The sequence below is a fragment of the Bufo gargarizans genome, chromosome 2 (assembly GCF_014858855.1).
Source record: "Bufo gargarizans isolate SCDJY-AF-19 chromosome 2, ASM1485885v1, whole genome shotgun sequence".
NCBI classification, from domain to species: domain Eukaryota; kingdom Metazoa; phylum Chordata; class Amphibia; order Anura; family Bufonidae; genus Bufo; species Bufo gargarizans.
This window is the reverse complement of record NC_058081.1, coordinates 151,758,664-151,773,999: the sequence shown is the minus strand read 5'-3', so window position 1 is coordinate 151,773,999 and position 15,336 is coordinate 151,758,664. Positions and strand designations below refer to the sequence as shown.

General features: G+C 43.6%; 1 protein-coding gene across 1 annotated transcript in view; it reads left to right on the top strand.

The window, feature by feature from the left end:
- LOC122925723 (transient receptor potential cation channel subfamily M member 7-like) overlaps positions 1–15,336 on the top strand; it is a 99,616-nt gene that overhangs the window by 71,481 nt on the left and 12,799 nt on the right. Inside the window, exons 19-24 of the mRNA XM_044277069.1 lie at positions 1,324–1,394; positions 1,515–1,552; positions 2,202–2,227; positions 13,746–13,796; positions 13,884–13,949; positions 14,085–14,368. Of these exons, the coding sequence (XP_044133004.1) occupies positions 1,324–1,394; positions 1,515–1,552; positions 2,202–2,227; positions 13,746–13,796; positions 13,884–13,949; positions 14,085–14,368 (536 nt within the window). The remainder of the gene's footprint in view (positions 1–1,323; positions 1,395–1,514; positions 1,553–2,201; positions 2,228–13,745; positions 13,797–13,883; positions 13,950–14,084; positions 14,369–15,336) is intronic.

Genomic DNA, 15,336 nt, shown 5'->3' with positions numbered 1-15,336 from the left:
TCCAAATAGGAATGTAATATATTTATTTTCCAGACCCCATTTTACATAAGCCAATCCCACAGAAAGGGAAAATACTACCAATACATAAAGTTACAATGTATTAAACATAATTCACATGAAGAAATGCCATAAAGTAATGTCACTCATGACAAACAACACATCATGGCCATAAATACCTGTTAGGGTAGCGTAGAGGTAAATCAGACCTGTGTGGAGCTCACCCCGACACGTGTTTCGCCTTGCTTTCTCAAGTACTACTTTCTATTGGGAGTAGTACTTTTACCGTGTGTTACCTGTGTTTGAGCTGTGGTCCGCAGCGTCTACTGCAGGCATGTCCAAACTGCGGCCCTCCAGCTGTTGCAAAACTACAACTCCCAGCATGCCCTACCTAATAGCTGTAAGCTATCCAGGCATGCTGGGAGTTGTAGTTTTGCAACAGCTGGAGGGCCGCAGTTTGGACATGCCTGGTCTACTGCATTACCACTTCATACATCTTTTCATATCTTTAGGTATTGTTTATAATAGTGTAATTCAATAAAATATGCTTTTATATTGCATGTGTGTTTTTTGTTTCTTGGTGATACTTTGTATGCTACACACTGTCTTTCATCTTATTGATGACTATATAGGTTGTATATATCTATTCATAAATGACCCCCATAGATTACCTGAGCTGCTTGTCAAAAGGCCTTGGGCTGCCATCCACATGCTATGTAAACCGAACACCACCTCGACCACCTCTTCCATGGGAAGCTGAATAAATCCTTCATCAGTAAGCTCCCTCTTGTGGCATGTGAAAACTGAGCCCTGAACTCTATAAAGATTTATTATGGAATTAATTTACCAGAACTGTAAAGGGAAGATTCCTTACCTGTTTCTCGGTGTTGGCTCCCCGCTCCTTCTAATCCTGGGCTGCAATGATCCACTGTTCTCCGTCAGTGAAAACATCCAGTTTGACATTGCCTGCAACCAATCACTGGCCGTGGCAGTGACCAGATCCCCTTAGGTCATGACAAATGGTCAGAGGGAGCAGGGAGAATCAGGTCTCCACTGTGGCCAGTGATTGGCTGTGGCAATGTCAAACCGGATGTTTACAGCAAGGCCCTGGAGGAGAAGGAGCAGGAAGCAGGTAAGTAAGCTTCCCTTTAGAGGTTTGCCAAAACCACCCCATTCTTGCACAAGCCCTTAAGCATTAGGATCAATCCTGAAATAGCTATAGGGTCCTTATAGCTTACTGCTTTTTCGTAATCTTGAAATAGGGACAAATTTACATTTTTTGTAAATATAGTAACAATACTCTGCTTCATTTTCTCTCCTATGTAGTTGATCTGGATGGTAGATCTATTTCATGTGAAGACCTGCACCAGATCGACTCTACAGCAGCATTACTAAAGGTCTGTGTGGTGCCTCGATGTCTATTATACAACATGACAGCATCTTTTTAGTTCTTGTACTTTATATGCTACCATGCTGATATCATTTGAATGTTTTTTTTGTTTTGTTTTTTTAAACAGGAGCAATATAACAGTCGATTCTCTTCAGGTCGCAAGTTGTAAGTTTACCTACTCTGTTTTGTGAAGCACAGAGAGTATTTAACTAGATGCGAAACAGAATACAGTGCATAACTGACTGCCAAAGAGTAAAATGTCATTGATGCAACATGTAATTTCGTTTTTGACATTTTAGTTATTATGCACCAGAGTCAGTAATTTACTGTGACGGGTCATACTTACAGGCTCATTAATTTGAAAGATGTCTGTTACTCCTGTCCTGTATAGCAATGTTCTGTGTCCTTTACCCCAGTGAGTCATTTTTGTGTTTAATTCATTTTGGCAGATTTATTAATCTTGTCCTAAATATAGATGGTAATAAAACTAGACAAGACAGACAGAAACTGCACCAAATGTACTTGTGTGTGCTGTTTGATAGAGTTGGTGCATCTATTAGACACCTATCTCTTTCTTATGGCTGGCTTACTTTACGCCAATATTTTGAGCCAATAATGGTGCATGCTATTAATAAATCTGGCACATTTTTTTCCCTCCACATGGCCATGCCCTCTTTTCTAGAGATTTTTCAAAACTGTTCAACGAGACAAACATTTTTTGACACTATCTGAGCCACAATTTTGGCGCATTTTGCTTACTAAATGTCACCTGTTATATCTAGTTTATTACTTAGGTTCTCCATTTTTATTTTAGGTCTGTTCCAAAAGAAGGCTTCACAAGTAAGACATTTTCCAGTAACTATATATGTCCTCTGAATAGTTTTGAGTGAATAGTCTGTCAATGAGTCATTTATGAGGATCTAGTGAAGTGCGTGCCAAGTACACTTGGTGCGATATCAAAGTTAAATGACAATTTAAAGAGGCCAATGGTGATGTCCCTTTTGAAGGGTGTAAACTGCTGCCTTCTGTTCACATTAAACCTCTCTTGTGGATATTGCTGAGTGCTTGAATATTTTAATGTACAGTAGTTGGGGAAAGACCCGATACTGTAGTTCTCTTGTACAATGAACATTGTGAGATGAGATACAAAGTCATCATTAATGCATAGTTTATTACCTGAAGTATTTGTCTTCCTACTACTGTTCTTGATGATCGACCAGGAAATATTGATGCTGGACATGCTGATGCTATGCTAATATTGATGCTATGACAAGTTGGAATGCATTTCAAGGTCTTCTAAACTCTTCCTTGAGAAGAAGATACTCTCATGGTTTTTAAAACACTACAGGGTGGGCCATTTATATGGATACACCTTAATAAAATGGGAATGGTTGGTGATATTAACTTCCTGTTTGTGGCACATTAGTATATGTGAGGGGGGAAACTTTTCTTTTTTTTTTTTTTTTTTTTAAATCATATTTTATTGTTTTCATACACAAAATCACAACAATAACAAAACAAAACCATATTACTCCATAGACAAACAATGGTCATCAAGTTAAACACATACATGTGCACATTAGATATTGCAAATATCTTACTGTAAATTGCGTCGGATGTCAGTCATAGAAACCCGAAAAATACAGACATAAAAGGACAAGCCTTATAATGTTTAGCAACATGTCCTGTAGCCGTATAAACAGCTGGCCCATGTGCCCAACCAGTCGCCTGCTGGCTGCCCCTCTACAATTAACCCACCGCCTGAAATATGTTCCTTCTCCCTCATGACTTCACTCTAACGCCCAGCATCGAATTCTACCGACCGTAGCGGTCCCTGTACCAATCTGCCCATTTACCCCAAGTCAATATAAATTTGTCATGTGATAGAGACTCCCAACTTGTCAACTCCTCCAATTGGCATATCTCCTGTACTTTATTTACCCACTCCCGTAGACTTGGAACATTCTTTGAGAGCCAATATTTGGGTATGAGCAATTTTGCTGCGGAAATAAGGTGCGCAGATAGCGAGTGTTTGGCAAGAGTGTAATTACAGTCAGGCAAATTCAGGAGAGCCACCAGTGGGGTGATAGGAGAACTGATCCTACAAATGTCTTGGACTATTTTAGATATCTCGTCCCAATATACTGAAATAATAGGGCAAGTCCACCATATGTGGTACATGGTGCCCTTGTCGACGCCACACCTCCAGCATTCCGCTGAATATGTAGGGGATATAGAGTGCATTACTGCTGGTGTTTTATACCACCTGGTTATTATCTTGTAGGAGTTTTCCTGCAGTTTAAGACATCTCGATTGTCCGTGTGAATGGGATAAAATTCTACTTACAATTTCTTCGCTCAAGGGTTGCCCCAGCTCCTCCCCCCATTTTTCTATAAACCCGGGTTTAGTATCCACGCCGAACTCTAGGATTTTCCCGTAAAGTAGTGATATCAAGCCCTTCTTACCCGCAGTCTGGTTCCACACCGCATCATACCAAGTGGGAGTATAATTGTTTTGCGTGGTGGACAAGTATAGCTTGCAATACCATTTGAGCTGGTAGTATTGTGGTGTAGTCCAAGGAATATGCTTGAATCGAGCTTTTAAGGCCGGCACCTCCGGGACTTGTCGGCCCGCAATCACATCTCCAATGGCTGCATCACCCAAGGAGGCCCACAAACCCATATCGTCCCGGAATTCCATGTTCAACAAGTATGGTAGGTACTTAATAGGTGTTAAAGGTGACATGGCTGTGGAACTGCCCAATTGTCTACTCAAGGTGCGCCAACAATCCAACACCCCCTTTAATGATGTAGGTATCTTAGAGTGGTGCTGTGTAGAACCACCTGTGTCCCATAACAGCGCTAATGTCCTTGACCCTAGCACTATCCTAGCAATTAGGCATCCCAATTTATGAACCTTGGGGCTGATTAACTCCGAATGCAATCTCATTTGAATAGCCTTATAATAACAACTGATATCAGGTAAGCTAAAGCCCCCTTTGGATCTAGGGAGAATCAGTCTCTGGTAGGCGAGTCTGGGTCTAGCTTGATTCCATATGAATGCTGAAAAAGTTTTCCTGATCTGTGTTAAAAAGTGATGGGGTAAATGCACTGGCAACGCCTGCATCAAATATAGTAATTTGGGGAGTACGTATGTTTTGAGAACGTTCTTCCTCCCCATCCAAGTCAGGAAAGGAATTTTCAGCTCTTTCAGTTGAATTCTAATATCAGCTAAGAGTCGGGGATAGTTCTGGGAGAAAAGTTTATCCGGGTCTTTGGTAATGTTTACCCCCAAATATTTGATGTGGTCACTTTCCCATTGGAAGGGATAACCCTTTTTGAGTTGGGCTATTGTCGTCTGAGGTGTGTTAATTCCCAGAGCCACACATTTGGCCAGGTTTATTTTAAAATTGGATACGAACCCAAAGTCATCTAATTGCTTCAACAAAGCAGGGAATGCTACTATCGGGTCTGGAAGTAAAAGGAGCATATCATCCGCGAATGCGGCTATAGTGTGAGACTGGGTCCCAATCTTTAGTCCCTGTATGTCCTTATCTTGCCTAATGGCCTGTAATAGGGTTTCCAAACAAAGAATGAAGAGGGTGGGGGAGAGTGGACAACCCTGTCGAGTCCCATTGCGTATGTCAAAATGAGACGTGAGAGCACCATTGATACGAATTCTGGCCGTGGGGCAGGAGTACAAGGACAGCACAGCGGTTACAAATAGAGGGGGAAACCCAAATTTGCGTAAGGTAGCTTCCATAAAGTGCCAATCAACTCTGTCGAATGCCTTTTCGGCATCAGTACTCAACAGTGTAAGCTTCTGACCATGACTCAAAGCATACTGCTGTGCTAGTATTACCCGAAATGTGCTGTCCCTGCACTCCCTCCCCCCCACAAACCCGGACTGTTCTGGTGAGACCAGGCCTCCCAACCAAGTTGCTATGCGATACGCCAAAATCTTTGCCCATAGCTTGATGTCTGCGTTGAGCAAGGATATCGGGCGATAACTAGATGGGAGAGTTAGGTCCTTCCCAGGTTTAGGCAGGACAGTAATGTGAGCCTCTAATGACTGTTTGGGGAGAGGAGACCCATTCATCAAGGAGTTGAACATAGAGACCAGGTGAGGGCCCAATATAGTGAAAAACTTTTTATAATAAGCAATAGTCAGGCCATCTGGTCCCGGACTCTTGCCTTTAGGGGTCGATTTTAGGGCTTTCTGAACCTCCTCCAAGGTCACCGGAGCCACTAGGGCCTCCTTGCCTGTGTCTGACAGAGCTGGTAAGTTAAGTTTTTGCAAGAATGAGGCCGTCTTGTCCTGTCGGTCCCTGTGTACTGCCCCAGAATCTCCCTTCCGTAAATCATACAAGTCCTGATAGTACTCAATGAATACCTTAGAAATAACATTGCTGTCCGTGGAAATATGGCCATCTACTGCCTTCATTTGTTTAATATAGGCCTGTTCTTCTCTCTTTTTTATCATCGCCGTCATAACCTTACTGCCTCTATTGCCATGTATATAATGTTTATGTTTGGCCCGTAAGTATGCTCTGGCCGCCCTAACGTTTAGTACCGACTTTAGTTCTTGCCGGAGTGAGACAAGCTGATCAAACTCTTTTTCCGCTAGTGATCTTTTATGTGTCTTTTCTATCTGAGATATTCGCGTTAAAAGTTCCACTATGCGTTTATTCCTTTCTTTCTTAATATGTGTGCCCAATGCAATGAATTCTCCCCGTATTACCGCCTTGTGTGCCTCCCAGGAGATAGCTGGTGACGTAGCCGTGCCGACATTTAACTCAAAATAATCTTGCAATTTTTTCGCAATCGACTCCACATGAGCTTGTGTGTCAAGTATTGTGTGATTAAGTCTCCAAGACCACTCTCTGCCAACTAGCTCAGGAAGCTGAATGGCACACAGCACCATTGCGTGATCCGACACTGTTATATTGTCTATTTTAGCGGATTTCACTAGTGGCAAACTAGTCTCAGGGAACATAAGATAATCCAATCTCTGATACGACTTGTGCGGATTAGAGTAGAATGTATAATCCCTATCAACCCCATGGATAGATCGCCAGACGTCTACTAATTGTAGCGCTTTCAACCGCACCTGTAAGGTTTTTAGGGCCCTAAAAGAGATTGCCGACCTCTGGGTTGAGGAATCCAATAGGGGGTTTAAAGTCACATTGAAATCACCGCCCATTAAAATCTTGCCAATTGCAAAAGCCGAGATTTTATCTAGTGTCTCCAGCAGCCACTGTACGGTACCAACGTTTGGGGCATATAAGTTGCAAAGTGTAAACTTAGAGTGGCCTATCTCACAATTTAGAAGTAAATAACGACCTGCTGGGTCAAGTAGCTGTGAGTGCAAGACAAAAGGGACGCTTTTCCGCACACCTATGCTGACCCCTTTGGACGCATTCCTATCTGAGCATGCGTGGTACCAATAATGAAAGTTAGAATTACTTAGGTTAGGAATATAACTAGTAGTAAAATGGGTCTCTTGCAGCATAATAATATCAACCAGTGCTGACTTAATAGACCTAAAAACCCTACTTCTCTTCACTGGGCCCTTACAGCCGTGGACATTGAATGTCGCTATATTAACCTCCAACGGCGCCATTTATGCACTGCGTTGGATAAGACATCAAGCTTAGACTGAGCAAGACCAAGTATGGAGTGTGAAACATAATAAACTTCAAACTTATGATAACAAAGCATAGTGAAAAATACCAACGTTGGTATTAATGGATCAGAGTCCTGGGTAGGACTCAGTACCCGGGGGGTGGTAATATGTAACAAAAACATATCCTGATCGGCCTAGATCCTTCTGATATACCCGCTAACGTCAGTGCTAGCCCCGGCATAGATAATTCCTAGCACCATATCTCAGTGACACTAGCAGTGCTATTGATATACATAAAATTAAACTGACCAGATTCTGCAGAGTACCAAAGCACGTCCCACATCATAATACCGCAGGAAAACCATATGCTAGAGAAGGATAGGGTAAAGAAAAATAAAACATCAAACAGTAAAGATAGTACTTCCCTGTTAAGCACATAAGGGAAGCAATCAGTCCTCCAGTGTGTGTGAGCACATGTCCTAGGTAGCTGCCAGAGAATCACATGTCCATGCCTCTATCAGCTGCCCTCTTATTCCTTCCGCTCCTTTGCTGCTTTGGCTTCATCCATGGGGTGACTGCTGGTAGAGGTGGCAGCTCCTCTTCTGTAGGGACAGGCAACCAGGAGGGGATCTCCACAGGGGTGATGTCCACCATTTCCCAGAAGGGGACCAAGTCTGCCGGCGCTCTCACGGTAAATCGGCGGTTTCCAGCAGTGATTAAGATACCAAATGGAAAGAGCCACCGGTATGGGAATTTCGAAGCCCGCAGGAGATCCGTTAATGGCTTCATCAGTCTCCGCTTCTGAAGGGTAGACGCTGCCAGGTCTTGATAAATCTGTACACTTCTTCCTTGCAGTGTCACCTCCTTTGATTCCCTAGCTTTTTGCAGCAATTCTTCTGTGTCCCTGTAGCTCAATAAGCCACAGATGATGTCTCTAGGGTTCTCTGAGGTGCCTGGCTTGGGTCTCAATGCACGATGAACCCTTTCTACAATAATGGACTGAGCTCTCTCCTGCCCCAACAGTGAGGTGAATAATGCGTTCATTACAAGCTCCAAGTCCTCTTTGTCAGCAGCCTCAGGTAGGCCCCGAATCCTGATGTTACGGCGGCGGCTTCTATTTTCCTGATCCTCCATTTGAAACAACAGGGTGTTCATGGCTCTGGTGTGGGATCCCAGCGCGTCTTTGACCGCCGTATTAAAAGTGAGCATGGCGTCCTGCACTTGTTCTAAAGACTCCACTCTGTCCCCAATATGGCGGACATCTGTCTTTATGGCAGTTAGATCCGCTGCGATGGGTGCCAGAGCTCTTTGCAGCGCTTGCTCTATAAAGTCCCTAGTGAGCGCCGCACCGCCCGTCTCTGCTTGAGACCCGCTCACCTCGCTTGCTTCTTCCTGCAGGGTCTCGGGACTCGATGCTTCACAGGAGCCTCCTTCAGTTTGCCGCTTAGGCGCCATCTTAGGTGGTCGCGCCGGGACCTGAGGTGCCGATTTCTGAAGGTATCTCTCCATGTCTGACTGATGCGGTGAGTCCTTTCTTTGTTCTGCGGCGGCTCTAGTCTGTTCCTTAGACTGAATCTTCATCTTTATGTGTCGGGTATCGCTATTACAGGGCTCAGTTAGGATCCAGTGGCGGGAGCTCCGCTCTCAAGCAGCCGCCATCTAGCTCGGTCAGGCCACGCCCCCCGGGGGAAACTTTTCAAGATGGGTGGTGACCATGGCGGCCATTTTGAAGTCGGACATTTTGAATCCAACTTTTGTTATTTTAATAGGAAGATGGTCATGTGACACATCAAACTTATTGGGAATTTCACAAGAAAAACAACGGTGTGCTTGGTTTTAACGTAACTTTATTCTTTCATGAGTTATTTACACGTTTCTGACCACTTATAAAATGTGTTCAATGTGCTGCCCATTGTGTTGGATTGTCAATGCAACCCTCTTCTCCCACTCTTCACACACTGATAGCAACACCGCAGGAGAAATGCTAGCACAGGCTTCCAGTATCCGTAGTTTCAGGTGCTGCACATCTCGTATCTTCACAGTTGTTTTTCTTGTGAAATTCCCAATAAGTTTGATGTGTCACATGACCCTCTTCCTATTAAAAAAACAAAAGTTGGATTCAAAATGGCCAACTTCAAAATGGCCACCATGGCCACCACCCATCTTGAAAAGTTTCCCCCCTCACATATACTAATGTGCCACAAACAGGAAGTTAATATCAGCAACCATTCCCATTTTATTAAGGTGTATCCATATAAATGGCCCACCCTGTAGTATGAGATGCTGGACCTTTGAATATGGATAGCAACATTCCTAACTAGACAACCCTATGAGGGAACTCACTTCCTAAAGATTTGTACAGCAATCATTGAACTTAAATGGGTTTCTCTTAGATTGGTGAGATTTTGACCACTGAGATTCCATTGATTGCAAGAGCAGGGAACTTTTAGTCAGGAGGATCAACTTTATGGGAGATACATTAAGAGCTGAGTGATCATTTTCAACTTGTTCCAATTATTAAATGATCAAAGGGGTTATACTCAAAGTTAATGATGACTTATCCATCATCGGGGTTCAAATTTAGGGCATCCCTGCTTATCAGCTGTTTCAAGTTGCCGTTGCACTCACCCGAGTTCTGGTGAGTGATGCAGGCTCCCGGCAGCTTTCCAAGGACAGCGCAACATATCGTATAGTGGCAGTGCTTGGTATTACTGCTCGGCCTCATTGACTTGAATGGGACTGAGCTGCAACTAGGCCAAGTGACCAATGTACAGTATTGTCACTGGTCTAGTAAGAGGCTTCAGTGCTCAAGGTCTCTTCCAGCAGCTGATTGTGAGGGTCCCGGACATCGCAACCCTGCAGATCTGATACTGATTACTTATATTGAGGATAAAACACAAATAACTTTTCCTGGATAACCCCTTTAAAATGTATTATTATTTATTATTAAAGTGACATTCATTCCATCGTGCATTATTAAAGTGACATTCATTCCATGGTGCTGTACATACGAAAAAGGGTGCACATACATAAAATTTAAAACAGTTACAATAAGCATGAGCAAGATGAGTTACAAACTGGTACATGGGATGGGGAAAGCATACAGTAGGTGAAGATAGAAGTTAGTCATATCGGCAGCGGGGTTGCTGTAAGTTGTAGGCTTGTCTGCAGATGTGGGTTTTAGGGTTTCTTTTGAAGATGTCCATATAAGTGAGAGTCTGATGTGTTGGGGTAGTGAGTTCCAGAGTATGGGGGGATGCACAGTAGAAATCTTAGAAGCGATCGCTGGAAGAGCAGATAAGTTGAGAGTAGAGAAGGAGATCTTTTGAAGATTGGAGATTGTGTGTGTGAGAAGGTACCGGGAGATCAGGTCACAGGTGTATGCGGACAGGTTGTGGATGTCCTTGTATGTCATGGTTAGTATTTTGTTCTCGATTTTCTGGGCAGTGGGGAGCCAGTGAAGGGATTGGTAGAGAGAAGAGACAGAAGAGTAATGGATGAAAAGGTGGATTAGTTGGGCAGCAGAGTTGAGGGTAGATTGGAGGGGTGCGAGAATGGTAGATGGGAGACCACAGAGGAGGAAGTTACAGAAATCTAGGTGGGAGATGAGGGCATGTACAAACATTTTAGAAGATTCTGGGTTGAGGAATGTGTGGTTCGAGAGATATTTTTGAGTTGAATTTGGCAGTTGATGGAAAGGGCTTGGATGTGTGGTTTGAAGGACAAAGCTGAATCAAAGATTACCCCAATGCAGTGGACTTGCTTGACCGGGGAGATTATGCACCCATTAACTGTGATAGATAGATCTGTTGAGTGGGTTGAGTGAGATAGGGGAAATATAAATTCTGTTTTCTCCTTATTAAAGGGAACCTGTCACCTCTACTATGCTACCCTTACTGAGCGTTTCTAAATGTTCATTGTGTTACCCTAAACATATAAATTACACTTAATTTCATTTGCAGACGAATTCAATAAGTATTATGCATTTTTGTACTTCCTGCCTTTTATGCAAATTAACATAAACGAGTCATATCTTACTTGTGTGACCAGAGAAGAGTCATATTTTCAAGCTCTGACTCATCTCAGGTTAATTTGCATATGTATCAAATCGTTTTTATTACACAATAAAAGCACACAGAGCTATGGGGACTGGGTATTGCGGATGTGCTAGCGGACATCTAGCAACCCATGTCCTCAGCTCTAAACACAAAATCACAATGACAGGTTCCCTTTAAGTTTTAGAAAGGAAGAGGAGAAGAAGTAGGATATAGAAGATAGGCATTGTTGGATTCTGGATAGTAGGGACGTGATATCTGGACCAGAGACGTACATTTGCATGTTGTCAGCATAGAAGTGATATTGAAAGCCATAGGACTCTATGAGCAGTTTCAGGCCAATTGTGTAGATTGAGAAGAGCAGGGATCCTAGGACAGTGCCTTAAGGGACATCAACGGAGAGGGGACAAGACGAGGCAGTGCTGTGTGAGTGGGAATCACACAATGTCCAGTCTGTAAGGTATTAGGCAGGGGAGTAGCTAAAGGCTCATGGGCCCTGGTGCAAGAGTTCAGCTTGGGGCCCCCCTTCCCTTGTTGGCAAGGGGCAGGGGAGCACATAATCTTCCTGCAGCCAGAAGCAAACATTGAAAGGGCACCCCCTCAATTTAAATTCTTGACCTAACCCCTTCCCTCCAGCCAGAGGTGTAAATTGACCAGCATGCACTTTCTATAATGCCAGTGTCTTATGTGGCACAAGAGTTTTTGGGCACCCTCAGGCTCCTAGGCCCGGTAAAGACTGCTACCTCTGCACCCCCTATAGCTACGCCCCTGGTATTAGGTGATCCAGGAGAGAGCCCAGTCAGTGACACTAAGAGATAAGAGATTTTGCAACAGAAGGGAGTGGTCAACTGTGTCAAAAGCAGAGGATAGACTAAGGAGGAGGAGGACAAAGTAATGTTGTTTGGCTTTGGCAGTTAGCAGATCATTGGTAACTTTGGTGAGGGCAATCTCAGTTGAGTGGTGGTGTGGAAAGCCAAATTGTAGCCAAAGAGGGAACAGGAAGAGAAGTGGGAGGGCAGTTGAAGGTGGACATGCTGTTCAAGTTGCTTAGAGGCATATAGCATATGGGGTGATATTACAAATTATTTTATAAAGCTCAAAAATATATTTAGCCATTTCCGAAGAAATATAAGATGGACAGAAACTGGGTGTAAACCTCTGTATGGTAACCTACTAGAGCAGGGATGCTCAACCTGCGGCCCTCCAGCTGTTGTAAAACTACAACTCCTGCCATGCCCTGCTGTAGGCTGATAGCTGTAGGCTGTCCAGGCATGTTGTAGTTTTGCAACATCTGGAGGGCCGCAGGTTGGGCATGCCTGCCCTAGAGGATGGCTCAGGGACACAGGATGGTTTTTATTGAACATCAGTTTACTCAAATTTTGGCAATGTGCATGCAGAGGTGCACCTAGCCTTTCTGCTGCCAGAGGCAAAAACTGAAATGGCGTCCCCCCTCCCCAATGCCAATTTCTTAACCTAACCCCTTCCTTTCAGCCCATGGCCCTTCGGCTGCCTCCCTCTTGCCCCTACCTGGTGCTGCCTCAGCTGGTCTCATTGGTGGTGCACCCCTGTGTTCATGCAGTTACATTTTCTCATAGAGGGAACAAACCTATTGGTTACACAATATTGTGGCACAGAGCTTGGTGGTTACACACACAGAATTGTGAGGCATGGGGCTTCTTGGTTACTACTAGCAACAGAACAGTCTCCAGATGCTGTTTGACACTGGTGGTTGCCAACATTAACAGAGTGGTCTGTATACACCACAGGAGATTGACACGCAGCTGCACAATCTTAGTACTTTCCACAGGGCAACTGTACCAGGTGGACTGGTAGGGTCACAATGTCTGAGTACAATTCCCACCAAGGTATGAGGCTTAGGCCTACCATGTTAAGGTCTCCAGGCTGGAAGTGGTCCACAAATGATACTCAGATCTATGATGTAGGTAGTGGTCCTTCACTGGCCTATTTGATCTCAGCATCTCTACCTCTCTCAGCAGGCCTAGATCCTCCTCACTGCTCCCCTAACTACAGTTGGAACTCAAAAGCTGCATTTAAATGCATTCCTTCCTGACAATCGGTGTTTGTCAGAAAGGAATGTTTGTCGCTCGTCACCACAGTATGAGAACGAGCGATAGCTGCTGTTATCGCTCGTCCCCAGCAAAATCATTGTTCCTGGGCAGCAGAGTGCTGTTTAGACAGCATGCTCCGCTGCCCCGGAAAGATGATTCAATTGTCCACACCTCACATGATTTCACCAGACCTCAACCAAACTTGGTGCTTTCCACTATAGTCATTTAAAATTCAGTACCTGAAAATAAATGTGCATTAGGCTTCATGTACCATCCCTTGTCCAGGACAACTTTTATAAAATGGCATAACAAAGCGTACGTAACATAACATGGCAAACATAACAATATGGCGGTTACCAGTTACTTCATTAAAGTTTACATTTGAAAGAGGGGGTGGTAAGTGATCCAGCAGTCCTCATTGGGGCATGCTCTTACACATATTTCCAAGTATTCGAAAATAAATTGACAAGTAATAATACAGGTGGAGAGGAGATGCTTTGCTAGATAGATATGGATCAGTATTTTCATATTCTTCAATTTGCGCAAAACAGGCAAGAATGTTGAAAATTTTATATTGGAAATAATTGGACCAAATTTTGTTTTTTTCAGAGTTTGGATGCAATTTTAAACCATCCATGGATACAACGTTCTATTATTCTGGTAAACATTGTTTGAGGTGAATGGTATTGAATTTAACAAATATTACTTCAAAGCTAGTGTTAATAACAGGACTTATGTCTTCTGCAGCCATTGAAAGAAACAACTTGTATCGACTTTCTATGAGTATTCCCTTCACCCCTCTTCCTCCAGTCGGTAAGTGGACAATTCAACTATGTCAGAGATTTTTAAAGGGGTTGCCTAAGAATAGAAAAAAATCCCCACAAGTGCCACTCTAAATCCTATACCCTTTTATGAGGAATGATATTTAATATTTACCACTTATTACAGGAGATCTGGTCACGGTGTATCGTCTGGAGGAGAGTTCTCCCAGCATCCTAAATAACAGCATGTCCTCCTGGTCACACAATGGCTTCTATGCTACAATAGAGGTTCTTAGTAAAAAAGAGATGGGAGGAGGAATAAGACGGGCTGTGAAAGTGGCGTGTACTTGGTCTCAGAATGATATCCTTAAGGCAGGACACCTGTACATCATCAAGTCCTTCCTTCCCGCAGTGGTAAATACCTGGTCAGAGGTTTACAAGGAAGAAACGGTGATCCAGCTATGCCTCAGAGTGAGTATACTAAAGGGAATCATCATGATTTTGGATTATTATCTTCCAAACAACACAAGTAGTACTGCAGATAAGGAGTCCAGTTCCCTATTTTTTATTTTATTATATTTTATTCCCTATATTTTTTTTACTACCCCCTGTTCTCCTGCTGTCAGCACTCAAGCTGTGTTGAAACACAATCCGGACAACTGTGCTGCTCTAACATAATGGAGAGAACTCCTGTGCGCAGGGGCGGATTGGCCATAGACCCTACAGGGAAATTTCCCAGTGGGCCGATGCCTAGGAGGTCCACCCAAACTCTCCTCACGGCTGCCAGCCGGTTACTTAATGAGCTTATTCCCTCTTATGCCCCTGGCCAGCAACCGCAGGTGCCCGCATGAATTCAACTGTATTGACGTCCTCAGGACAGCGATACAGTTGAATACTGTGGTGCAGGTGGCAGAATTTTCTGCTGCACTGTGGTATTTGGTTCAGCTAGGGCGGTATATAGCCCTGCACTATGGTATTGCTGGCCCTGCCTACTTCGATCGTCCCTGCCTACATATGTTGGGAAAAAACAATCAAAGATGAGAGGGTCACTCAATGTACAAAAACACATGTAGAAACAAAGTAATCGCAAAATTCCATGATAAAGTAACTAAGGCATAAGAGCAGCAAAATATCATGAGCACATAGCAGATACTGACCGCACACAAAACACCACCAGTCCACTCTCCAACGCGCGTTTCACGTTAGCTTTTTCAAGGGGGTACTGTACTGTGCTTTGAGTCCCTATGAGAAAGCAGAGCAATCACAGCAATGTATTTCACCATAGTTTTGAGCACTGACAGGGGGAGAATGGGGAGCAGTAGGGAAAAAAGATCTGGACTCACCTGCAGTAATACTGTAGATATTTCAAGATCCTGGTGACAGATTTTCTTTAAATATGTCCCATTATTGTTTTCAAATAGCCAATCTATTAACCACTG